The sequence below is a fragment of the Arvicanthis niloticus genome, unplaced genomic scaffold, assembly GCF_011762505.2.
Source record: "Arvicanthis niloticus isolate mArvNil1 unplaced genomic scaffold, mArvNil1.pat.X pat_scaffold_646_arrow_ctg1, whole genome shotgun sequence".
Taxonomy (NCBI): Eukaryota; Metazoa; Chordata; class Mammalia; order Rodentia; family Muridae; genus Arvicanthis; species Arvicanthis niloticus.
In genome coordinates, this window is record NW_023046262.1 from 27794 (window position 1) to 54760 (window position 26967).

Below are 26967 nucleotides of genomic sequence, written 5' to 3' on the forward strand. Positions count from 1 at the left end.
GCCATGCTACATTTTACATGTTACAGTAAGAACATGTGAGATTTTCAATAGACTACCCAACTATTTCATGAGGAAGCCACACCAGTCCACACTGTTCCAGGCGAGGTGACTCACACCATCAGACATTTAGAGCCATGGTCTATGAAAGGGTCTATGAAAGCTGCTTTGAGCTCCTGCTGCCTGCATTCTTCACCAGCATGGATGAGGACTGTGCTCTTGAGTGATATGCTGAGACCAGCCCCTTTCCCTTAGGTTGCTTCCGTCAGGACATTTCATCGCAGCACCACCTAATTTCTATCCTGATCACATCAGCTTAAGCTGGAAGCTTCCTAAAGGAGACTGTCCACCATCTTTACATGTGCATCTTTGCCATTCAGGTCTTCTTTGATGAGCTTTGTGTCTAACTGTTCTCACCATTTTAATGGGGCTGTCTTCGTATGTATCAACTCCTTTTTCTTGGACATGCAATTTGCAAGTAATTCCAGTCTGTAACTGAGATTTTCATAAACACCGTGTTTTTAAAACACACACTTTAGGGTGAGGGAGATGGCTCAATTGGTAAAGTACTTGCTGTTCAAGTATGAGGACTCGAATCTGAATGCCCAGCACCCATGTAAAAAGCAAGGAACAGCAGCACATGCCTAAAATCCCATCTCCAGGAAACTGTATACAGGAGGATCCCTAGGGTTTGAGGGCCAGCAAGTCTAGGCAAAACAGTAAGTTCCCAGTTCGACTGGAAACCCCATCTCAAACACTAAGGTAGAAAGTGACTGAGGAGGACATTCAATGTTGAACACTGGCCTTCACATACCTGACATGAACACACACACACACACACACACACACACACACACACTGAAAAATCAAAATTTTGAATATTTAAAAATGTATGTATTTTGTATGTGTGTGCCCACTTGTGTATAATAGGTATACCAGGTACATGCAGTGCCCATGGAAGCCAAAATAAAGCAACAAATCTCCTTGGAATTAGAGTTACAGACAGGGATGAGCCACCCGATATGAGTGCTGGGAACTGAACCCAGGTCATCTGCAAAAGTAGACAAGTACTCTTAATGGCTGAGCCATCTCTCCAGCCTCCCAGATTTTTTCATGTTGATAAAGTCAAATTATCATTTCCTAAATCAGGACAATTATGCTCTGTTTAAAATAATTTTTCCTGGTGGGGCGACACACACCTATAATCTCAGTATTACAGGTGTAGAGGCCAAGTTGGGAGACTTGCCACAATTACGAGGTTGCCCCGAATTATAGAGCAAGTTCAAGGCCAGCCTGGGCTACATAGCAAATCTAGAGCTAGTCTGAGTTTTATGGCACACCATACTAAAAATGGGGAAAAAAATTCTGTGCCAAACTCAAGTTTAGTAACATAAACTCTTGTGTTTTCTTCTTGAGGTTTTATAGTTCTAGCTTTTTAATTTTGGTTTGCATTCTAAGTTTCTTTTTTGTTGTATGTGAGGGTACAAGCCACCCGCAACTCACCCCACGTATGATATACTATTTCTCTAGCATCATTTTCAGAAAGGACTGTCCCTGTCCATGTTGAACTGACTGGACACATTGCTGAAAATAAGCTGGCCATACGTGTAGGTCTGTTTTGGATTATCCATCCTACCCCACTCATGTCTGGCTTTACACCAATAGCATCCTCTTTGGAAGTCAGGTAGAATAAAAGAAACTGTGTTGAGAACTCTAAACCTCTGGGTTTCTGTGTGAACTTTAACACTGGCTTATTGATTGCTGCCTAAAAGTTTATCATCATTTTGGTCACTGTGAGGTTACAGCAACTAATTTAGAAAGAATGGCACCAAATAGTAAACTTCCTGGTCCATGAATAAGTGTGTCTAAATGTATCTACCTATTTGACCTTCAGCTTCTCAACTTAATTTTAGTTTTTAGTGTACAATCTACATTATTTTATGTTCACATGTTTATTCTAGAAGAGTTTCCACTGAATGTGTGGTATAACTGCTAAGGAAAATCATCTGTGCCTATAATTTTCCTAAAGGACAATTTAGCAACTGCACATTCGACTTCCACACAGACAGAGAAACATCTACGGTAAGAGATGAGGTGTTTCTATCATTGAAATTATATGCCGTTTCCTCGGAAGTGTTAACATGTTGCTTTACTCTGTCCAGAACACTCCTTCACTTCTTTTTGACTCCTGATCACCTCAACTCTGCTGGCTGTAGTCAGCACCTTCTCTTTCTTTCTTCAGTTTCCCTAGAGACCTATCAGTCTATTAGCTCTCTCAATGAAAAAGTTTTGGCCTTCACTGATTTTTCTCCATTACTTTTTGTATTTCCAGATTCCTTCTGCTGATTATAACCTTAACATTTATTTTTTATTTGCTTTACTGCCCTGCCCTTGGTCTTAAAGGAATTTGGTGCCTTGAAATAGCATGTTCCGCCACATTCCACAAACTTTGTAATGTTCTGATTTCATTTCTTTTCATCTTCTGTGATCTATGGGTTACAAAGAAGTACTTTACTTTTCAAACACTTGAAGGTTTTCTGAGTATCAACTGAAATCCTTAAAGTTTGTTTTATGACCTATGACCAGTGTCCTAACTGTGAGCATTTAGAGTGTTTTCTTCTGATGTTCTATTTCTATAAAGAGATCAAGTTGGTTGATAGCATTGCTCAAACCCACTTTACTTTTTAAAAAGATTTATTTTTAAAATTACTTTAATTATTTTGTGTGAATGGGTATTTTGCCTTCATGTATGTCTGTCTGCCACAGTGCATTCATTGCCCAAGGAAGCCAGAAAGGGGCACTGAATGCTCTGGGACTAGACTTATAGAGTGAGCTTCCATGTAGGTGCTGGGCCTCAAACCTGGGTCCTCTCAGAGCTCTAACTGCTGAGCCACTGCTCTTTCCCCATGGTTCTCAATCTTCCTAATGCTGTGACGCTTTAATGCAGCTCCTCATGTGGTGACACAACCCCCAACCATACAATTATTTCATTGCTACTTCATAACTGTAATCTTGCTGCTGTTGTGAATCATAGTGTAAATATCTGATATGCAGAATAAATGATATGTGACTTCCCCCAAAGGGGTCACAATCCACAGATTGAGATCTGCAATAGTCCCTTATTTTTGCTGAAGTACACGAATGTATGTGGGAATGTGTGTGGCTATGTGCCCATAAGTGCAGTGTCTACAGAGGCCAGAAGATGGCGTCATGCCTCCTGGAACTAGAGTTAAAATCAGTTGACAGGCATTCAGTATGGGTTCTGGGAAGCAAACTCCTGGTTTGACAAGAGCAATATGCACTTTCTCCAGCCTCCAAATCCTTACTCTCTACTAATATTTTATTAGCTACTTAGCAATGTTGTCTTAACTGGCCATACTTGTGAACTTATGGTTTCTTCTTGCAGTTCTGTCAAGTTTTGCTGTTTCTAGGTACATAAGGGATCATGAGGTTCTCTTGATGGACTGACAACTTAATTACTATGAGATAGTTTGCTTTATCTCCAGAAATTTTGTCCTCCAAAACTTGTCGTATCTAGTATTAATGTTGTGTCTTATCTTTTTCTTTTGTTTTGAGACAGGATCTTACTATGTAGCCCTTGGCTGACCTGCAACTTGCTATATAGATCAGGCTGGTCTCAAAACTCAAACAATTCACTTGCCTCTGCCTGCCAAATGCTGGGATTAAAGATGTGCACAACCGAGTCACTCCCGGCCTGGAACACTGGTTCCTTCCAGTCTGGGCCAGAGCACTGAGCAGATCTTGGGTGGCAGCTCTGCCCCCAACCTCCAAGAACCCAGAGGAAGCAGGGATCCCAGGCGCTCGAACTCAGGCAGTATCTTAGGTAAGCAGACAGCAGGGCCCGCCCTAAACAGGGAGTAACTGGTAACCAAAAGGACCCAGGAAGTCACTCCCGGCCTGGAACACTGGTTCCTTCCAGTCTGGGCCAGAGCACTGAGCAGATCTTGGGTGGCAGCTCTGCCCCCAACCTCCAAGAACCCAGAGGAAGCAGGGATCCCAGGAGCTTGAACTCAGGAAGTATCTTAGGTAAGCAGACAGCAGGGCCCACCCTAAACAGGGAGTATCTGGGAACCAAAAGGACCCAGGAAGTCACTCCCGGCCTGGAACACTGGTTCCTTACAGTCTGGGCCAGAGCACTGAGCAGATCTTGGGTGGCAACTCTGTCCCCAACCTCCAAGAACCCAGAGGAAGCAGGGATCCCAGGCACTCTAACTTGGACAGTGTCTTAGAAACTAGTTCCCAGATCTGAGGCCTGGATCAGACCTCTGCCAGGTCTGCTGTTATGTGGACCCCGGATTCCACCTGAGACATACTGGAAGGTCCACTCAACCCAGAGCCACAGAGGAACAAATGAACTCAGAGCTTCAGACAACATATCCTGAGATATTCTAGAGGAGACACTGCACCCAGAACAGCAGACACCTAGCTGGACTACTACCTTGGAGGCACCATATCCTGAGGCATCCTAGAGGTACCACTATAATCAGTACAGCTAGAAAAGATCACAGAGACATCTGGACCCTAGGAGATCAGACACAAGCTAGATAACTAGAAAGACAGGCTTCAGTCAGAGACAGCAAGTACAGGCAGCACTAGAGTTAACCAGATGGCAAAAGGCAAGAGCAAGAACATAAGTAACAGAAACCAAAGTTACATGGCATCATCAGAACTCAGCTCCCCCATCAGAGCAAGCCCTGAACACCCCATCACACCAGAAAAGCAGGAATCAGAATTAAAATCACTTCTCATGATGATGATAGAAGGCTTTAAGAAAGACATAAATAACGCTCTCAAAGAACTTAAGGAGAGCACTGGTAGACAGATAGAAACCCTTAAAGAGGAAACACAAAAATCCCTTAAGGAATTGCAAGAAAATGCAACCAAACGGGAAAAGGAATTAAACAAAACCATGCAGGATCTAAAAATGGAAGTAGAAACAATAAAGAAATCACAAAGGGACAATACCCTGGAGATAGAAAACCTAAAAAAAGATCAGGAGTCATAGACACAAGTATCACCAACAGAATACAAGAGATGGAAGAGAGAATCTCATGTGCAGAAGATACCATGGAAAACATTGACACAACTGTCAAAGAAAATGCAAAATACAAAAAGCTACTAACACAAAGTATACAAGAAATCCAAGACACAATGAGAAGGCCAAACCTAAGGATAATAGGTATAGATGAGGGGGAAGACTCCCAACTAAAAGGACCAGTAAATATCCTCAACAAAATTATAGAGGAAAACTTCCCTAACCTAAAGAAAGAGATGTCCATAAATATACAAGAAGCTTACAGAACTCCAAATAGTTTAGACCAGAAAAGAAATACTTCCCGCCATATAATAGTCAAAACATCAAATGTACAAAACAAAGAAAAAATACTAAAAGCAGTAAGGGAAAAAGGCAAAGTAACGTATAAAGGCAGACCTATAAGAATTACACCAGACTTCTCACCAGAGACCATAAAAGCCAGAAGATCCTGGACCGATATCATACAGACCCTAAGAGAACACAAATGCCAGCCCAGACTACTATACCCAGCAAAACTGTCAATCATTATTGATGGAGAAACCAAAATATTCCATGACAAATCCAAATTTACACAGTATCTCAACACAAATCCAGCACTTCAAAGAATAATTGGTGGAAAACTCCAACACAAGGAGGGAAACTATAACCTAGAAAAAGCAAGAAAGTAATCTTCCAAAAACCCCAAAAGAAGATAGTTACACAAACATATCTCCACGGATGTTAGCCCAAAAGCTTGGATTAGTGAAGACTCAACCAACAGACCACATGAAGCTCATGAAGAAGGAAGACCAAGAGGGGATGCCTCAGTTCTACTTAGAACGAGAAACAAAAATGCTCAAGGGAGCAAATAGAGAAACAAAACATGGAACAGAAACTGAAGGAGGGGCCATCAGGAGACCATTCCACCTGGGTATTCACCCCATGTACAGTCACCTAATCTAAACACTGTTGTGGATGGCTGGAAGTGCATAATGTGAGGAACATGATATAGCTGTCTCCTTAGAGGTCAGCCAAAGACTAACACACTCAGAGGACAATGTTCACAATTAACCACTGATATGATCAGGGGTTTCCCAATGGAGAACTTAATGAGAGGACTGAAGGAGCAGAAAGGGTTATTGACCCCAGGTGGAAAGCAACAATACCAAACAACCAGACCCCCCCAGGGTCTAAACCACCAGCCTGGGAACACATAGGGAGGGACCCAAGACTCCAGAGTATATGTAGGGGAGGATGGCCTTGTCAGACATAGGTGGGAGAGGAGTTTCTTGGTCCCATAAAAAAAAATGAACACACAGTGGGAGGGGGGAATGATGTGAGGGTGGGGAGGGGATAGTGAGGGGGGGTAGGTGCGGTCACTGCCTCATAGAAGCATGAGGAGGGGGATGGGATAGGAGGTTTCTGGGTGGTGGGAGGAAGTAGGCTAAGAGGATAAAATCTGAAATGTAAATACTACAACCAATTTTAACAAGCGGGGGGGGGGGGGAAAAAGTCTTCAGAACCAACATCTTTTAAAAAAAAAATGTCAGCCCCCTGGGGGTGGGAAATTTTTTTTTTCTTGATACTAAAACTTGTTCTGAGAATAGTATATTGCAGAATACACAGCCTTGGTGTATCTACTCATCAAGCATACTGAGCAGACCTGCCCAAACCTCTGATGTCCTGGAATTCCATCTGGATTCAGTGAAGACACAGCATCAGAGGCTTATCTACTTACTCTTCCCCCCAACCCCTCTTCTAAAATCTCAACGCCCTTAATCAGCTTAAAGAAGTTAAAGAAGAGTCAGCGCCCCTATTCCCTGAGCTTGGGGACTAATGTGGTTAATAATGGTCTGTCTTTCTAGGGACAAGTAGTGGTTTTGTTGGAACAGGGGGGATTAGCTAGGACTTATTGCATAGCCATAACCTATCGGTAGAAATCTGTATTATTATTATCAAGATGAAGTTATAATTTCTTAAATGGTACAAAATTTACTTTGATCTCAAATTTAAGGTTTTCATTGGTACGAGCCTCTTATTAATATAAAAATGAGATGAATATTGATACGCTCATGGGCATTGTGCCTGTATAACACATTTAGGAATACAATGCCTAGACCCAGCCCTTTTTTAACCTTTTTAACTGATTTGGGACGGTTAACCTATGAGTTAAGGGACTATAGCAAATTCATATTTTTGAGTTTATTGTTAGGGTGTTTCCCATATTTTATTTAGAAATAGCTGAGAGGAGTGAACAGACAACAGTCCAGGTTACCTTACATGGATAGTTGGTTTTCAAAACATCAGAAGTCCATAGAACTGACGCTACATTTATATATTAATGTTCATATTGATTAGAGACCTGTCTGCTCCTGACAGCTTCCTGTTGTGGATTCTAAGAAGAAATTGAGCATCCTTGGAGTTACTCCAGTTGTGTGGTAACAGCCACTAGGCAAGAATTGCCTCTCTCCATCTACAGACAAATTACTGTCCAGAAAAGGACACACCTGCAGAATAGTCGACTGATTATATCTGCCTAGACAGAGTAATCAGTCCTTAATAATCCTGCATCACCAAGGTCTGTCAGATGATTCTGGGCCAGAAGGCTGAAGATTTGATGCTCCAACGTTCGGTAGTATAGGGGCTTTTCAGGTGTTCAGAGGTCTCTATAAATTGGCTAAGTTTTAGAAGCTATGCTTTGTGCTTCCCACAATTATAGTTAACTCAGTCATTCTGGATTTCTGATGGAGTTGAAAACTTACAGCTATTTACCATAAGAGAAAAGATTTGAGTGGATGGTCGTCAGCTGACATTCATCCTAAAGCCAGGTTCAGAACTAAATGTTTTAGTTAGGATAGATGACAGAGGTGCTGGTTAGTCAACAAAATGATGGACTGGGTATTAGGACTATCTTGTACCTCACTGGTACAAATTGGCATAATTATGCTCTAATTGTATTTTGAGAGAAAAGTTTTATTTTAACAGGAAGGGTGATATGTAGGAGGAGCTAAGGTGGGAGGAGTACTGAGAGGAAGAGAAGGAGTAAGGAGAGGAGGAGATGCAGGAGCGGAGAAGCTAGATAATGAGAGAGAGAAGGGGGGGGGGGAGACAGGGAGGCAGATATTCATGTATCTCCACCAGTCAAAAATAGTTGTTATATCTAGGTTGGTCAGTGGGTTACACCTCTGATTGAACAATTCCAAACTTATAACGCTTATGATTAACATTATTTTAAAACAATGTATAAATGCAAAAAGGAAAAGGGGGCATGGGATAGGGGTTTTCTAGGGGGGGGGAATGGGGAAAGGGCATGGTATCTGAAGTGTAAATAAAATATTTAATAAAAAAAATAATAAAAAAAATATTTTTGTTTATAAACATAAAAAAAAAGATGTGCACAACCATGTCCAGCTACTGTGTTGTTTCTCCTTTCTTAGTGCTTCACTTATTTAGTCTATTTGTATATAAAATGTGTTTCTTGTAAGAAGAATATACTTATATTATTCAATCAGACAAGTTTTATTTTTTAATTATGGTATTTGATCTCTTTGGCATGTTTCCTACACTTCTCCTTTTTTTTTATCCTATAATTTCCTCTATTACATTCCAATATTCACACAGCAGCATGTTCAATACTGTACTGTTAAATGTACTACACAAGAGGTGGGACAAAGAGCATCTTATTCAGTTTTATTTTTCCACACCAAATGAATAGACCTTATTGAATGTTTGACGTTTTCAGAGTTTAACAAGAATGGATGCTATGGGCTGGCAAGAGGGCTCAGTAAGTAAGGTGCTTGCCACCAAACCTGATAGCCTGAGTTTGATCTGCAGAATATATACGCTGAGAGGAGAAAAACTAATTCCCACAGACTGTCTTCTGACCTCCACATGTGTGACAGGCATACCCCCGATAAATAAATAATTTTAAAAATGTAATAAAAATAAATTTTAAAAACCATTACATTTCATTAGATGATGTTGTGATATTTGTTAACATATGACTCTGAATACTCTCCTTGATTGACAGAGTGGTTTTGAGTTCCTCATCTTGACCTTACTTACCTCTGGAGAATATACATGGTTTGTTTTAGTTGACTTTGTTTTTGTTTTTGTTGTTTGTTTGGTTTGGTTTGGTTTGGTTTTTTGAGACAAGAGTTTTTCTGTGTAATAGCTCTTGCTATCCTAGAAATCTCTCTGTAGACTCAGCTGGCCTGAACTCATGGAGATCCACCAGCCTCGACCTCCAGAGTTCTGGGATTAAAGGTGTGTACCACCACTGCCTGGCAAACATACATGTTTTTATGTGTGACTATGAACTGCCTGCTAAAATATGTGCATATGTACAAGAAAGTTTCCAAGATGGGTCTGTGGTGAATTTTACTTCGGGCTAATAGTGTCTTTTCATGAGAGATCTTTCAAAGTTATCAGCAGTCTACTACTACAAATTTGAGAATTATTACCATGAAGTAACCAAATCATAAACTAGAATTAGAATTTTGATTTCAAGTGATTTAGCAGAATACACTGCAAAGGAAGCAGTCAAACCACTGTCACACCCAAGGAGAAAACTCACTGCTCTGATTGCAATAAATCAGCACACAGGGAGAGATAGAAGGGTGGTTTACTTGCTGGCATTCCTCCCTTTTATAAAAAGTCTCTTTTGACACAAATCAGAAAGAGATAACTGGTTATAGCGACATTACAAATAGGCATTAACTATGTCTGACTCTGGCTACAGTGATGCGCTTGATCATGCACTGCCTTAGTTACTCTTGTGCACACGCCAAGCACTGAGTGAGCCACACACAATGAGTCCGCCTAGTGAATCCACAGCTGTGCAAGGCTGCTATTTCTTTAAGGGTCACGAACTGCTGTGCAGGCTCTGGAGCCATGTAGTCTCTCATGCCAAATAATCACCTGTGTTCTGGGGCAAAACAGCCTTACATGGCCCATAATGAATCAGTTATTTACAAATCAGTATGAGCCTATAGGCAATAGTTTCCTATCCTGTTCTCTATTGGAAACAAAACAATTTCAACTTGTGTGACAAATACAAAGGTAGCAATGGACACATGAAAATATGATTTAAGAAAACCAGCAAAATCAGGGCATGGCAGCACATGCCATTAGTCCCAGCACTCGGGAAGCAGGGGAGAGGATCTCCCTGAGTGCTGTTGGGACCTAGGTAAACTATCACCTAGATAGAATGTTAAGGCCTGGGTAAAAATGTTAAGGCCTAGGTAATTGTTACCTGGCTAGTCTGCCATTACAAGGAAACTTTCTCATGTTTCTGCTGCTACTAGGATACCTTCTAATGCCAAGTTTGATTACATATGTTCTGTGCCCTTGGAAACCAATCATGATAGAAGTCAGTAGAACTGTTTTGTATACTTACCCATAAAAAGCTTGGACCCAAACTAACCATCCAACAGAACCTCCTGCATCTATGTATAAGCTTTATGGTATTTGCCTTTACAAGATGTCTCTGGGATGGATCCCAACAGAAGAGAGAGACACCTGAACCAATATAAGAAACTATTTGGAATCAGGTTTCCATTTTGTGTAGTCGTCCAGTAAAGTTTAAGTTTCCAAGACCTCTCTGGGAACTGACATCCTACTTGGCAGAAAGAGACATGTACATGGGTAACTGATATCCTGGTTGGCAAATTAACACATAAATGTTAGACAAGTTAAGTCTCCTGCCACCGTTGAATATCCCAACCAATAGGAGCAGGATAAGTCTACGACAGAGACATGTTCCTAAGGAAATCCCCCATCCCTAAATCCTCATTGGGGAAATAACTTGAAACAGATGTTTGTGGATTTTGGGGCTTAAAAACCCTGTGGGATCTTAACTCAGGGTCATGGTTCAGTTCCCAAGTCTGGACCATGGCCCTGGTCAACCAGTCCTGGGGCATGTGCTCAATAAATTATCCCTGTCTGAGTGAGACTGGTTTTCTTGTGGTTTGTGAGGCAATTCCTGAACCCCAACAAGTTTGAAGCAAGCCTGTTTTATATAATGACTTGCCAAAATAGCCAGAGCTATACATTGAGAGACCTCTCAAAACAACACCAAATCAACAAAGGCTCTGAAAGAAAATAGCAATCTGAAGACTATCTAAAGAGTTCCTTTTCTTTTTTTCCTTATGTTTTTCTTTTTATTTTTTTGAACCCTGGCTGTCCTGGTATTCTCTCTATAGACCAGGCTGACCTCCAACTCACAGAGATCTGTCTCTGCCTCTCTGCGCCCCTCCCTCTCTGCGCCCCTGCCTCTCTGCGCCCCTCCCCCCCTCCCCCCTCCCCCCTCCCCCCTCCCCCCTCCCCCCTCCCCCCCTCCCCCCTGCCCCCTGCCCCCTGCCCCCTGCCCCCTGCCCCCTGCCCCCTGCCCCCTGCCCCCTGCCCCCTGCCCCCTGCCCCCTGCCCCTGCCCCCTGCCCCCTGCCCCCTGCCCCCTGCCCCCTGCCCCCTGCCCCCTGCCCCCTGCCCCCTGCCCCCTGCCCCCTGCCCCCTGCCCCCTGCCCCCTGCCCGAGTGCTGGGATTAAAAGCATGCCTCACACCATCTGGCTGACTTTATTTTCTTAAATTCAGCAATTACAAGTAATTGTTTTCAGAATGTGTCACTACTATAAAATAACTCAATCTCATTCTGAAAATGTTGAACAGAGTTTATAATAAAAGAAATGCCTTCATACATAACATTTGCTCATAACTTTACTCAGTGAATGATCAAGCTTACCTTGAGTGACTGTCTTGAGGACAATTAAGGTTGATAAGAATCTCAGTGACAAGCTGGAGCTCTTGAAGAACACTGCTGTCTTTGCTTTGTTCTCTACAGAATGCTCTAAAGAATTATCCTGAGTTCCCTTCATTGTAACTCCTTTAAATATGTCTTCTCCCAATCTCCTCAAAGTTGATGTCATAGTTGAATGCTATTAAAAATATATGCAATCATCTATTTTAAATAGTTTGAACAAATGTATGCACTAAAGCAAACATCAATGAAAAATAGAATTGAAAATAAGCAAAATTACAACTATATAATTAAAACTATAATTATAAAATTAAATAAAACAAAATTAAAACTATATAATTAACTTTTAAAAACCAAGTATGGACTTCTCTTCTTGAAATGTTTTCTGAAGAAATTATGATCAGGTTAAATCTGGTATAATGAAATATCAAAAAGGGGGAGTTGGAGTTGTCTGCAGTCTTCTGTGATCACCACTTTCTCTCTTGGGAGCCAGGCCATTCCAAGGTTTTCTTAGAGGACCAGATGAAAGGGTAGAGTCAGCAGGAAGCTCGGCAAGTGCCCCTTTGCCCTTTTTGCCCTTTGCCCTTTGCCCTTTGCCCTTTGCCCCTTTTGCCCCTTTTGCCCCTTTTGCCCCTTTTGCCCCTTTTGCCCCTTTTACCCTTTTACCCCTTTAGCCCCAGACCAGAGCTTGCAAAGTCTGTCCTGGGCAAGGACACAGAAGGTTTTGCTTGTCAAACAACTGACTTCATGTTTTCAGATCAGTCTCACTTATAGATACCCCCACTGACTCTGAAAACATAGTAATTACAAAAGAAGAAAATATTGTGTCAGAATCATGGAAAGTTTTCATGGAATAAATTGCAACAAGAAAATGAACAAAACAGAAACAATGGTATTGTTATTCTACAATGGTAGAATAACATGGAATCTGGTGGTCTCCACAGACTTTTTATGACACAAACATGAGAAAACCACTTTAAAGTACTAGAAATGAGACTGCGTACGCTAGACTTAGAAATAACTTAAAGGTTTCCGTGTTGTGACTTAATTCTTCTGGCCCTTGTCACTGATTTTCATAATTTTCTACATCTTCATGAGGATTTGTAAACTGATTCTAAGCTCAGCACTGATCCTGCAATGTGAACAGCACATGTCAAATACATACACCAAAAACTAGGAACAAACAAATATTCTGACTTTTGGGGATTTGGGGGATACCAAGTGATTGGGCAGTGTTTGGCATTAACAGTGTGATCTGACTTAAATGTACTGTAAGAAAGATTTTAGTATCCCTGAGGAAAGTATATAATTTTTGTAACATTCAGAATGTTTCTATTCTTAAAAGTCTGAAACAATTAAAACTTGCACCATTCAAAAAAATTTAAAGAAAATGATTACAATAAAATGAAAATTACATAATGGAAGCAGGGTCAATATTCAAGAAGATGTAATAATCCTGAGTGTATATCCACCAGCCAGCAATGCTGTAAGATGTGGAACAGGCTGGAGAGTTGGCAAGGTGCTAAGAGCATCTCCTGTTCTTGCATAGGACCCAGTTTTGGTTTCCAGCACAGCGTGGCAGTTCACAACTCTAACTTCAACTCCTGCGAATCAGAGGCCCTCTTCTGACATCTGCATAAGTACTGCATACATGTGGTGGTACACGTGCAGACAAAATAGACATGCACATAATCTGATTGTTTGGTTGGTTGGTTTTTTTGAGACAGGGTTTCTCTGTGTAGCCCCAGCCAAACTGGAACTTGCTGTGTAGACTAGACTGGCTTCAAACTCAGAGATCCACATGCCTCTGCTTCCTGAGTGCTGGATTAAAGGCATGTGCCAACACCACCCAGCTCACATGAAAAAAAATAATTAAATAATTATTTAGTGTGAGAGAAAATAGGTAGTCCAAGAGAAACCCAAATGCACAGGCTGTGACCTAACTCCAGCACTCTCCTCTATTGACAGGAGAAACTAAAGTATCAGTGAGGATGTAAATACCACCAGTTAACATTTATAAAACACTCTACAAACAGAAGAGTAATAACTTCAACAATACAGACACACAGCAAAACAAAACAAAAAGATCTACAGTGAACTTCTAAGTAACACATACAACCGAGAAGAAGTCCTAAGGGAGAGATGGCACGGCAGACATGAGTGTTCGCTGCTCTTGCAGATGACTGGAGTTCACATCCCAGCACCCAGGCCAGGCAGCTCACAATTTCTAACTCCAGATCTAAGAGATCTTACACCCTCTTCTGGTACAAACCCATACAGACACATACACATACATACACATAAATAAAAATAAAATAAGTATTTTTAAAAATGTAAATGAAAATGTGACTATCAAAATATGTAGGATAAGGGAGATGCCTCAGGTGGCTAAGTAGCTGCTGTACAAACAAGCATGAAACCTGAATGGTGAGGGGAAGGAGGCGAGAGGAAGGGAGGGAGGGAGGGAGGGGAGGAAGGAAGGAGGAAGGAAGAGGAAGGAGGAGAGTAGAAGGAGGGGAAGGGGAAAAGGAAGGAAAAGAGGAGCTGGCATGGTAACATACACTGTAATCCCAGAATTAACTGTGTAAGCACAAGGATCTGGGGCTGGGGAGCTAGTTCAGCAGGGAAAGGCCCCTGCTGCCTAACCTGCCAACCTAACTTTAGTCTTTGAGACCCACATGGTAGAATTTGTCCCCTGACCTCAAGGGTCTATGGGTACATACTGCATGTGCATGGTGCGTGCACACATGCACACACACACATGTGCGCGCGCACAAACAATTTGAGAAATGTAATGAAAATTCAATTCATAATTTAAAACTTTCCCCCAAAATATCTCAGGCCTAGATGGATAGCTTAGTGCTTAAGAACACTTACTGGTCCTGCAGAAGACCTGGGTTCAGTTCCCAGAACTCACATAATTCACAAGCCCTCTGTAATTCCAGTTCCAGATTAACCAGTGCTCTTGTTTTTGCCTCTGTGGACACTGCATGTACATGGTACATTTACATACATGTAGGCAAACATGCTATCACCATAAACATAGAAACTACAAAGTTTAACAGATAAAAATCACTTAAAAACTTAAATAGTTGAAGATCTGAAGGAGCATACACATGAATGTCATGCAAAAATTATGCAATACTAATGCACGGACATGATGTTGTGCGAGAGAAGATGGTTACATTCCTATGCTGAAAAGATGAGCACATGGAATTGGTCAACAAGCTGAATACAGTTCCTATGAGAACCTTAGGACAATGTTGTACAGAGAAAATTGATCTCAAACAGAAAAAGGACAGAGTACACACACACGTGCTATTTCTCTGTCTGTGAAACATAACCGAGAGAACTGATGGTAACTCAAGTCTGCCGGAAGACAGATTCCAGTGAGTCAGTACCTGTGCGCTGGCATCCAGCTGCCTCAGACACCAATAGATGAACCTCACAAAAGGCTGGTGCAGTTTGGCGTTTACCAGCGGCATCCACTGGAGTTGCTCTGTCATCATAGGCAAAAGCTGCAGTGGGGACAGAAGCACAGCCTACTTAGAGATCTGAAACTCACTGCCACCATGTCCCAAACATGAGCAGAACAACTTTAGAACTGGTCTATGGAAGTCAGTTGAAATTTGGATAATGCATTGAGTATACAATTCATTTGGGGTAGGGAGCTGACATATTTAAAAAATATTAGGTCTTCTGGACTATTTAAGGTCATTATTTAGATATTTTAAATTTCTCTCAAAAAGATTTTATGGCTTTCATATTGTCTGTTTTATATAAAAATTACTACATTGCTACTTACTTATGTATCTATTCTTGCATATGGCCTATGTGAGCTTTCATTCCATTCAGGATTCCCTTTAGCACCTCCAGCCAGACAGCGGTTAGGGAACCCCCTCAGCTTTTGTTTATCTGTGCCTTTGTTTCTCCATTTTTGAAAGTTACACTGGACAAGAGCGCATCTGACAGTTTTTACTTTCAGTACTTTGTGCCACCCCCAGTGGCTCACAAGGATCTGCTGCAAGAGCTGCTAACATGTTCACAGAGGGTTGTTTGTTTGTTTGTTTGTTTGTCTGTGGCAACTTGTTTTTCTCTGGGGGCTTTCAAGATCTTTTTGTCTTTGACTTTTGAACATGTAATAATGTATCTTGGGGTTAATCTCTTTGGAGCTTATCTTAGGAGTTCCTTTGGCTTCTTAGATTTCTGTGTCTATTTCCTTGATAAAAACATTTGGGCTGTGCTTGTCCACTATCCTACCAAACAAGCTCGCCTCCTCTCTTCCTCCCCAGGCTTCTAATACATGCAGTTAATAACGCGATCGATGCTGGCAGGCACTGCCCTGTGAGTCCGTCTCTCGACACTTACGTACTCTCACTTTTGTGGCGTACTTAGCAGATCCCACTTCATGTTGTACTACTTTGTTGCTATTACTGTTGTTTTTCTCAAGTTCTGTAAAAATATCTCACCCATCTGTTTTTAATCCCAAAAGAAAATCAGTCTTATAAAGTATGTCCAGTCTTGTCATAACAAATGTATTAGATCTACTCTAAATATTGAACATATCAATATTTATGACCCTTAAGTGATCATGGGTCCTAAGTGTGATTAAACACACACACAACAAAATGTCTCAAAAGGTCCCATGGGTCATGTCTAAAAACACTGTTTTTCAAAACTATCTCAGCAATCCTACTGTCTTAGAATAAATACAGTATCAACCTGCCTTGGTCACCCTTAACTGTTAACTTGGCATCACCTAGAGTCAATTAATGATGAATATCATTTACTCAAAATCTACAATATACTTAATAATCATGAAATTATTGTTAAAAAACAAAGTCTGTGCTTTCTTCAAAGTTTTTATATTTAAGTGTCAATCTCTAAAGACCTTTCATACTTGTTATAAATCATGAGCACTGATTCCTTTGATATTTCCTTTTGATAATGAGAACCACTGAAAGCAGAACCTCCAAACAGATCTAACAAAATAGAATTATCCCAATAGGTCTCAATGTAGAAGAACTATTCACACCACTGAATAGACAACCATTTTCTGACACTTTTGGCATATTATTAAGTCATGTCTCTACTTAAAAAAAACAATTCCCATTATATTAAGAAAACTACAAATACAGTGGAAGTGGAAGTACCTGTTTAGGCCCCGGGTTTAATCCCCACACCCAAAATAAAAACAATAATATAAAAATAAAAATAAAAATAAAAATGTAAGTACAGGGGCTAGAGAGATGGCTCAGTGGTTAAGAGTAGTTTCTGCTCTTAGAGAAGACCAGGGTTTAGTACCCCACAGAGGCACACAACACTCTAGCTCCAGTTCCAAAGGACCCATCACCCTCTTCTAGTTTTTCAATTAGCGCCTGCATTCGGTACACATACATGAATGTAGGCAAAACATCCATACACATAAAATAAACCTTTTAAATTTAGTATGAATTAATATTGAGGTTTGAAATGAATCATGTTAAAAAACTGTTGGTATAGACAATTTTCAGGCCAAACTGCATCTAGTCCAGATATAGAAGCACACGTTTATAATCCCAGAACCTTGGAGACAGTGATGAGAGAATCCTAGGTTTAACACCATCCTCAAGTAGCCAGTGAGTTTAAGGACAGCCTAGGCTGTGTATCTAAACCCTTATCTCACAAAACAAAAATACTGTCAACATTTCCCACTTATAAACATGTCAGAAGTTGGGACTGGGGCGATGGCTCAGTGGTTAAAAGTGCTTGTTGCTCTTGCAGAGCACTGGGGTTCAGTTCCCAGATGGTTTACAGCCATCTGTAACTAGTCCTAGAGGATCCAAAGCAGGCCTTTGAACTCTCAGGCATCATACATGCATGTGGTACACATACATACATGCAGGCAAAACACTCACATAAAATATATGAATCTCATTTAAAACATAAGAATCGTGGCCAGTGGGATGACTTGGTGGGAAAAAGGTGCTTGCCACCAAGCCTGGGGACCTGAGTTCCACTCATGCAAGCCACACAGTGGAAGGAGAACTCATTCCAGAAAGTTGTCCTGTGACCTCCATACATGTGTGGTGGCCGTACACGTGTTCCCAGATACACTTAATTAAATAAATACATGTAATTTTTAAAACTACAATAAAAGAATAAATAAAAATGCCAGAAGCATTCCCTTAATCATCGTGTATTTCAAATTAACAAAACAAGAACTAAAACCTTAGGGCTGCTGACATGGCTCAGAGGTTAAAAGCACCTACTGCTTTTACAAAGGACCCAGATTAGGATGGAAGCAGTAACAGCTCACAACCTTCTGTAAGTCCAGTTCCAGGATCCAACACCGACTCTGGCCTCCACAGGCACCAGACCACATGTGGCCCTTACATGTACACAAGCAGAAACACTTACACGGATAAAATAAAAATAAGTCAATCTTAAAAACCAACCTTATGCATTTCTCTGAATGTCATTTCTCTGGGAAGGCTTGACTGGTGGCTTTTCTCCGTCTACACCAGGTTCCTCAGGCTCCACTTTGCTAAGATGGCAGTCTGATATCCAATCCATGAAAACAGTTAACAGCTCATACACTTGTCCATTGAGTGCTACCTGGCAATCCAAACAGTAAATCAAACGTGTACTTCAGTTGAAAACCCCGTAAAAACTAAAAAGAAAAACCTTATTCAGTGGCTATAGAATAATTTACCTAAAGTACGTTTAGACAAGTATTTAGGTGTTTTACCTAAGCAAAATTAAATCCCAAATGAGATATTGTTAATTAATATTAAAACATTAAATGCATTTTTAGATAAGCAGTAAATTCATCACAATAAGAAAAATAAAGTATACCTTATTTCTATAATAAAGAATTTTCAGTGGTTATATATACTGGGTCCTAGACTATAATCCCATCCCAGCACCAGAGGAGCTGAAGCAAGAAGACAATGAGTTTAAGGCCAAACTGGGTTACACAGTGAGATCCTGTCTCCAAACCAACAAAATTATTTTTAAATAACTGTCATTAAAAATTATTTAAGCTTGATAACACAAAACTGTAAACAACTGGCTTTAATTTAGCAGCATGGATTACCTGTCCAGAAAAGCCTAACAACACAGACTTAACGATTCCCAAACTAAATAATTTCATTGTGGGATTTCATATTTTCTTCCCACAAAACTTTTTACTTTCTTTGTAAAAATAACTTGCTATAAACATGATGTGTAATTTTTTCCTGGAAATTTTATTCTCTGGGAGCCTACTGAAACAGGAGAGAAAAAGAGTATGGCAGAAGTCTGGGGCTATAACTCAACTGTAGAACATTTGCCTAGCATTTGTGAGACCTATGCTTGGTCCCACAAAAAAAATAAAAACTACATTAAAACCCAAAAAAATAAAAACCTATTAAAACATTATATACACACACATACATACATACATACATACATACATACATACACATCCTATCAGTTTTGTTGCTTTAGAGAACCCCTGTCTCAGTTTACAGACAAAGTTCAAGGTTTGCCTAGGCTATATGAGATCCTACCTCAAAAAACAAAAACAAAAAAACCCAGAATCCTTCCTACCATATCCCAGGGACATACACAGATCTTATTCCAAGAACTGTTTCAGAGTCAGCTAACAAAATGGTCTGCCCTACCTTTGGCTATTTTTATGTAACAACTGTCAACTGAGAGCCTCAGCTTTACATAGAAACTTGCTGACCAGAGCTTACAGCACTCCTACAAGCAACAAAAGTTCCAATAAACTTTGTTTCAGAATAACTTTATAGATGTAATGTCCTAATAAAATTCCCAAACTTTTCTTCAATCTCCAGTTATACTAGTTCCTGTCATGCTGGGGATTTGTTCTAATGCTTTGAAATAATCTCGCCCCCAAAATCGGGAAATCTGCATGTCCCAAATGCTGAAGGTCCTTGTCCCCAATTGGTTTCTGATCAATCGATAAAAAGCCAACAGCCAATGGCTGGACAGCCAATGGCTGGACAGCCAATAGACTGAGGCAGGACCTTTAGATGTGCACAGGCTAACAGATTGATGTTCTTTATCCTATTCAAATTACTGGAAGGAGGTTTTAGAATTTAAGGGTAAGGAGCCATCTTCAGTGTCATGTCAAATACCATTGGATTCATGTTAGTTCTACAATTTACAGTGGTAGTCATTATAATTAGGAAGAAGTTTAATGACACATGCACTGTATTTGGCATAATTCTAACACTTCTTCAGGATGTTTTAACAATACATAGGGTGCTTATAAATTTCAAAAATGCTGCTTTGCTGAGCGTTGATGCAGTAGATACTGCAGATAAAATTACCCGTGGCCTGAGGTTAGTATTTCTATTTTGGTCAAGCTTCAAGAATGAATATATAGCTGGGCAGTGGTGGCGCACGCCTTTAATCCCCAGCATTTGGGAGGCAGAGGCAGGTGGATTTTCTGAGTTCGAGGCCAGCCTGGTCTACAGAGTGAGTTCCAGGATAGCCAGGACTACACAGAGGAAACCCTGTCTCAAAAAACAAAAAACAAACAAAACAAAAAAAGAATGGCATATATAGCTTGATCATGCTAGCCCTTTTTGTCCTGGGAATACTTTTATTCCTGCCCATTGTGTTAAAGCTTTTTTTCAACAACATCAACATGTTGGCACTGAAAATGGACCCCCCGAACAGAGTTATTAAATTAACAGGCTGGCAAACCAAGGACAGGTAAGATTCAGCACAGAGCCTTACCAACCTAAGACAAAAGTGCATTGTTTTTGATAATGCATATACCATAATGAGTAAGAAAGGCATTCTTGTCAGAATGACCTAAGACAGGCTCAGTCTTGTTAATTAAATAAAAAAGGGGGAGAGGCGAAAAGCCTTTGGGGCTGCTTGGCAAGAATCTGACATGGGCAAAGGACAAGGAAATGGGGCTGCTTGGCAGAAATATGACATTGTCCAAGGACAAGAAAATGGGCTTCAGGCAGGAATCTGACATTAGGCTAGAACAAAGAAGTAATTTCAGGTAGGAATCTAAATGTTAGGCTACCACAAAGAAGCACATTGTTCCATTCTCAGGCAGGAATCTAAATCTTAGGCTAGAACAAAGAAGTAATTTCAGACAGGAATCTAAATTTTAGGCTAGAACAAGAAAGTAGGCTTCAGACATGAAAATGACCTTGGGCTAGGACAGGGAAGTAGGCTCAGATACTTTGGTCATTCTGATAAGCCCTTAGAAACAGTGATCATGGAGTGTTCACGTAATTGGGTTTAATGCCTTGCTTTTTCGTTGACTACTTGTGTTTATTGTATTGCTGTTCCTTGACTATTTGCATCTATTGTATTGCTAGACCCTCAACCTAGATCTGACCTGATTCATGTAATCAGAATGGTATAAAAGTATAAAGGAGGGGGGATAGGATAGGGGGCCCTAAGGGGGGGAAATGGGGAAAGGGGATGACATCTGTATTGTAAATAAATAAAATATCTAATAAAAAAGAGCAAAAAGGAAAAAAAAATTTGCACTGGGAGAGAGAAAGGGGGGAATCACCATGATTTAAAGGGAGAAAAATCAGATTTAGAGCTGCAAAAGGAAAATCATCCGAAATGTAGGTGAGAAGAAATGTGGCCCCCAGAAAGGTTGCCCAGAAGTGGCTTGGGCAGCAAAGACTAGGAGGCCACCCAGGAGCCAGGGCAACAATAGAATTAAAGGGTGTTAAGCCGGAGAGAAATGTGTGCTAGCAACAGGGAGGACTAGAACTGCCCAGCCTTTGAGCTAATCAAGGTATATCAAAAATTAACTGGTGCAAGAGAGAGAGAGAGCGAGTGAGAGAGAGCATGTGCGCGCTAATACTTTTTACATAGTGTGGATTCATATGGTTGTTGTGATGATCATTCATTCTAGATCGCTCTTACACAATATTCATTGTTTAAGGGTCTCTCATCAAACTAAGAACTTACAAACATGCTGGTCTCCTTAGACATGTTTTAAAAACAAGAATAATTTTAATATATTTATTTACTTATGTATATATGACAGATACATGTGTGAGAGTGTGCTTGTGTAGAGGGAAGTCAGTTTGCTCCTTCTACAGTAGGTACTGGGAATCACTCAGGATGTCAGCCTCAATTGTCAAGAAGATTTGCCCACTGAGCCATCTTGCTGGCCTGCAAGAATAGTTTTAATCCTCATTTTTTTCTTCAAATAGAAACTACTACTTTTAGATGAAATTAATCCTGAGTATACTTTTTTCTAATATTTATTTAAAAAAATATATATGTGTGTATGTGTGTGTGTGTGTGTGTGTGTGTGTTTCACCTGCATGTATATCTGCAAACCATGTGCGTGCAATGTCTGCAAGAGGCTAGAAGAAGGCATTGGATTCCCTGGAACTGAAGTTACAGACAGTTGTGAGGCACCACGTGGATGCTGAGAATTGAACCCAAGTCCTCTGAAAGAGTAGCTAGTGCTCTTTAACCATTTACCCATCTCTCCAAGCCAGTACCTGGCTATAAAATTTCCACCTTTTTCCAACTTACATAAAGAACTACAAAATGTATCAAAGTGATTAAAATCCATGATAAATACTACTACACAGGTATAATAAGGTTCAAACTTTGAAAAAAAGATTGCCAGATACTGGCAAGTTTGTTAAGTAAATAGAACTTTAATACAATGCTAGAATTATAAAATGCTACAATTGGAAAATAGACATTTTCAAAAATACACATCTACCTTATAACTCAAAAATTCTGGTTCTAGTAAGAATGAAAACATGTCCAAAAAGTTCTCATATGTGAATATCTATAGCACTTTTATTTGCAAAATATAAAAACTAGCTGGCCCCGAGCACTGAGCAGATCCCAGGCGGTAGCTCTGCCCCCAATCTCACAGAACCCAGAGGAAGCAGGCCTCCTAGGAGCTCTAACCCAGGCAGTATCTTAGGTAAGAAGACAGCAATACCTGCCCCATACAGGGACTAACTGGGACCCACTAGGACCCAGGAAGTCACTCCTGGCCCGAAGCACTGGTTCTTTCCTGTCTGCGCCTGAGCACTGAGCAGATCTTGGGCCCCAGCTCTAACCCCAGTAGTAACACCCACCCCACACAGTTCTGATACAACCAAGATAATAGGAAAGACAGGCTCCAGTCAGAGACAGGGCAGGTAGCACTAAGAAGATCCAGATGGTGAAAGGCAAATGCAAGAAAATAAGAATCAGCAACCCAGGGTACTTGGCATCATTAGAACCTAGTTCTCCCACACAAGAAAGTCCTGAATTCCCCATATCACTAGGAAAGCAAGGTTCAGATTTAAAATCACTTCTAATGATGATGATAAAAGACTTTAAGAAGGACATAAATAACACTCTAAAAGAATTTGAGGAGAACACAGGTAAACAGGTAGAAGCCCTTAAAGAGGAAACACAAAAATCCCTTAAAGAATTACAAGAGAACACAACCAAACAGGTGAAGGAATTGAACAAAACCATTCAGGACATAAAAATGGAAGTAGAAACAATAAAGAAATCACAAAGGGAGACTACCCTGGAGATAGAAAACATAGGAAAAAGATCAGGAGTCATAGACACAAGCATCACCAACAGAATATAAGAGATAAGAGAGAATCTCAGGTGCAGAAGATACCATAGAAAATATCAACACAACTGTCAAAGAAAATACAAAATGCAAAAAGTTCTTAACACAAAACATCCAGGAAATCCATGACACGATGAGAAGACCAAACCTAAGGATAATAGGTATAGATGAGAGTGAAGATTCCCAACTTAAAGGGCCAATAAATATCTTCAACAAAATTATAGAAGAAAACTTCCCTAATCTAAAGAACGAGGTGCCCATAAACATTCAAGAAGCCTATAGAACGCCAAATAGACTAGACCAGAAAAGAAACCCCTCCCATCACATAATAATCAAAACACCAAGTGCACAAAACAAAGAAAGAATATTAAATGCAGTAAGGGAAAAAGGCCAAGTAACATATAAAGGCAGACCTATCAGAATTACACCAGACTTCTCACCAGATACTATAAAAGCTAGAAGATGCTGGACAGATGTCATACAGACCCTAAGAGAACACAAATGCCAGCCCAGGCTACTATACCCAGCAAAATTCTCAATTACCATAGATGGAGAAACCAAGATATTCCACGACAAAATCAAATTCACACAATATCTTTCCACAAACCCAGCATTACAAAGGATAATAGCAGGAAAGCTCCAATACAAGGAGGGAAATTATACCCCAGAAAAAGCAAGAAAGTAATCCTCCTCCAACAAATCCAAAAGAAGATAGCCACACAAAGAGAACTTCACCTCTAATAACAAAAATAACAGGAAGCAACAATCCCTGGTCCTTAATATCTCTTAACATCAATGGACTCAATTCCCCAATTAAAAGACATAGGCTAACAGACTGGATACATAAACAGGACCCAGCATTTTGCTGCATACAGAAACCCACCTCAGTGACAATGACAGATTCTACCTTAGAGTAAAAGGATGGAAAACAATTTTTCAAGCAAATGGTCCTAAGAAACAAGCTGGAGTAGCCATTCTAAAATCTCCAGCCCGAGAACACAAAGGGGGTGGAGGGGACTCATGGCTCCACCTGTATAGGTAGTTAAGGGTGACCTTGCCAGGCATTAGTGGAAGTAGAGGGCCTGGTGCCTGAAAGTTTGGATTCCCTAGTGTTGGGGAATTTCGAGAGCAGGAAGGTGGGAATGGGAGGATGGTGGGAGCACACCCTCACAGAAACTCCCAGAATTATATGGATTAGACATGACAGAGGCAGGTCGCCAGAAGACTAGATTCCAGAATTCAAACAAAAAATTATCTTGATACTAAAATTTGTTTTGAGAATTGTATATTGCAGAATACACAGCCTTGGTGTATCTACTCATCAAGCAAGCTGAGCAAACCTGCTTGAACCTCTGATGTCCTGGAATTCCAGCTGGATGCAGTGAAGACACGGTGTCAGAGGCTTATCAATTTACTCTTCTCCCTGCCCTTTTCTAATATCTCAATGCCCATAGTCAGCTTGAAGAAGTTAATGAAGAGTTGGTGCCCCTATTCTCTGGGCTTGGGGACTAAGGTGGTTAATATTGGGCTGTCTTTCTAGGGAAAAGTAGTGGTTTTGTTGGAACAGGGAGGATTATCTAGGATTTATTGCATAGCCATAACCTATTGGTAGAAATATATATAATTGTTATTAAAATAAAGTTATAATATCTTAAAGGGTACAAAATTTACTTTGATTTCAAATTTAAGGTTTTCATTGGTATGAGCGTCTTATTGATATAAAAGTGAGATGAATATTGATACTCTCATAGGCATTGTGCCTATATAACACATTTAGGAATACAAGGCTTAGACCCAGTCCTTCTTTAACTTTTCTAACTGATTTGAGATAGCCTGTGAGTTAAAGGCCTACAGCAAATTCATGGCTCTGAGTTTATTGTTAGGGATTTTCTATATTTTAAGTAGAAATAGATGAGAGGAGTTAACAGACAACAGTCCAGATTGCCTTACATGGATAGTTGGTTTTCAAAGCATCAGAAGTCCACAGAATTGACGTTACAAACATTTCTGTATTAATGTTCATTTTGATTAGAGACCTATCTGCTCCTGACAGCTTCCTGTCATGGATTCTAAGAAGAAATTGAGCATCTTTGGAGTTACTCCAGTTGTGGTGAGACAGCCACTAGGCAAGAATTGCCTCTTTCCATCTACAGACAAATTACTATCCAGAAAAGGACACACTTACAGAATAGTTGACTGATTATATCTGTCAAGAGAGAATAATCAGCCGTTAATTATTCTGCATCACTAGGTCTGTCAGATGATCCTGGGCCAGAAGGCTGAAGATCAGATGCTCCAATGTTTTTATAGTATAGGGACTGTCCAGGTGTTCAGCGGTCTCTATAAATTGGCTAAGTTTTAGAAGCTATGCTTTGTGCTTCCCATAATTTCAGTTAACTCAGTCATTCTGGATTTCTGATGGGGTTGAAGACTTATAGTCTCATAGCCAATCCGGGCTATTTACTTTGGGAGAAAAGATTTGAGAGGATGGTTTTCAGCTGACATTCATTCTAAAGCCCAGAAAAAAGCCAGGTTCAAAACTAAGTCTTTTAGTTAGTAGAGATGACAGAGGTTCTGGTTAGCCAACAAAATGATGGACTGGGTATTAGGTCTATCTTGTACCTTACTGACACAATTGGTATAGTTATGCTCTAATTGTATTTTGAGAGAAAAGTTTTAGTTTAATCAATCAGCAATTAAAGAAAACACCACAGTCTTGCCTACAAGTAATCTGACAAGGGAAATCCCCCTATTAAGATTTCCTTTTCCCAGATGACTCTAATTTATGTAACACTAACAAAAAAAACCTAACAGGCCACCGAAACCACTCAAACTGTGAACTAAAATAAAAAAATCTGTTGTGCAAATCACAACACAGTCAGGGTGTGGTTTCTAATAAGAAAATAACTTTATAACAACAAGTAACCTAGAAGGACCTGTGACACGTCACTGCCAGTAAGACAGTGCTGAATGCTATTTTGTTTCTGGGAAGAAAGGGGAAAAAATGTGTGTGTGTGTGTGTGTGTGTGTGTGTGTGTGTGTGTGTGTGTATGTATCTATTTTATACAGATAAGTCTCTATAAAATAATTAAAATAAATTCTTTCAAAACAAAATTATATTTTACTTAAATAGGAAGAAAAATGATCAAAAGTTTTAAGAAAATGTCTTCGCTATCCACTGGAGGGATTGTCATCACACCATACCTTGGGAGGTTTTGAAGTTGGTACCTTCTCTTGTTTTGAACTTTTCACTTCATGAGCAGCATGGGAATCTCCTTTCAGTCTCTGTACTGTCATAAATTCATACTTCCTCTGCAACAGCACATAGTTGGAAATTAAGGAGCAATCTTACAAAACACAAGCACATCATTTAAAAATGCAAGACAGGGGCTGGAGAGATGGTTCAACGGTTAAGATCACTGGCTGCTCTTCCAAAGGTCCTGAGTTCAATTCCCAGCAACCACAAAGTGGTTCACAACCATCTATAATGGGGTATGATGCCCTCTTCTGGTATGTCTGAAGACAGCTACAAATGGACTCATATAAAATAAATAAATAAATCTTTTAAAAAATGCAAGACAGGGCTGAACAGATATACAG

General features: G+C 40.2%; 1 protein-coding gene across 1 annotated transcript in view; it reads right to left on the reverse strand.

The window, feature by feature from the left end:
- LOC117702282 (coiled-coil domain-containing protein 138-like) overlaps nt 1–26967 on the reverse strand; it is a gene marked incomplete at its 5' end in the record, with an annotated part of 49788 nt that overhangs the window by 18389 nt on the left and 4432 nt on the right. The window contains 4 exon segments of the mRNA XM_034493514.2: nt 11772–11964; nt 15188–15328; nt 18231–18383; nt 26572–26679. Of these exon segments, the coding sequence (XP_034349405.1) occupies nt 11772–11964; nt 15188–15328; nt 18231–18383; nt 26572–26679 (595 nt within the window).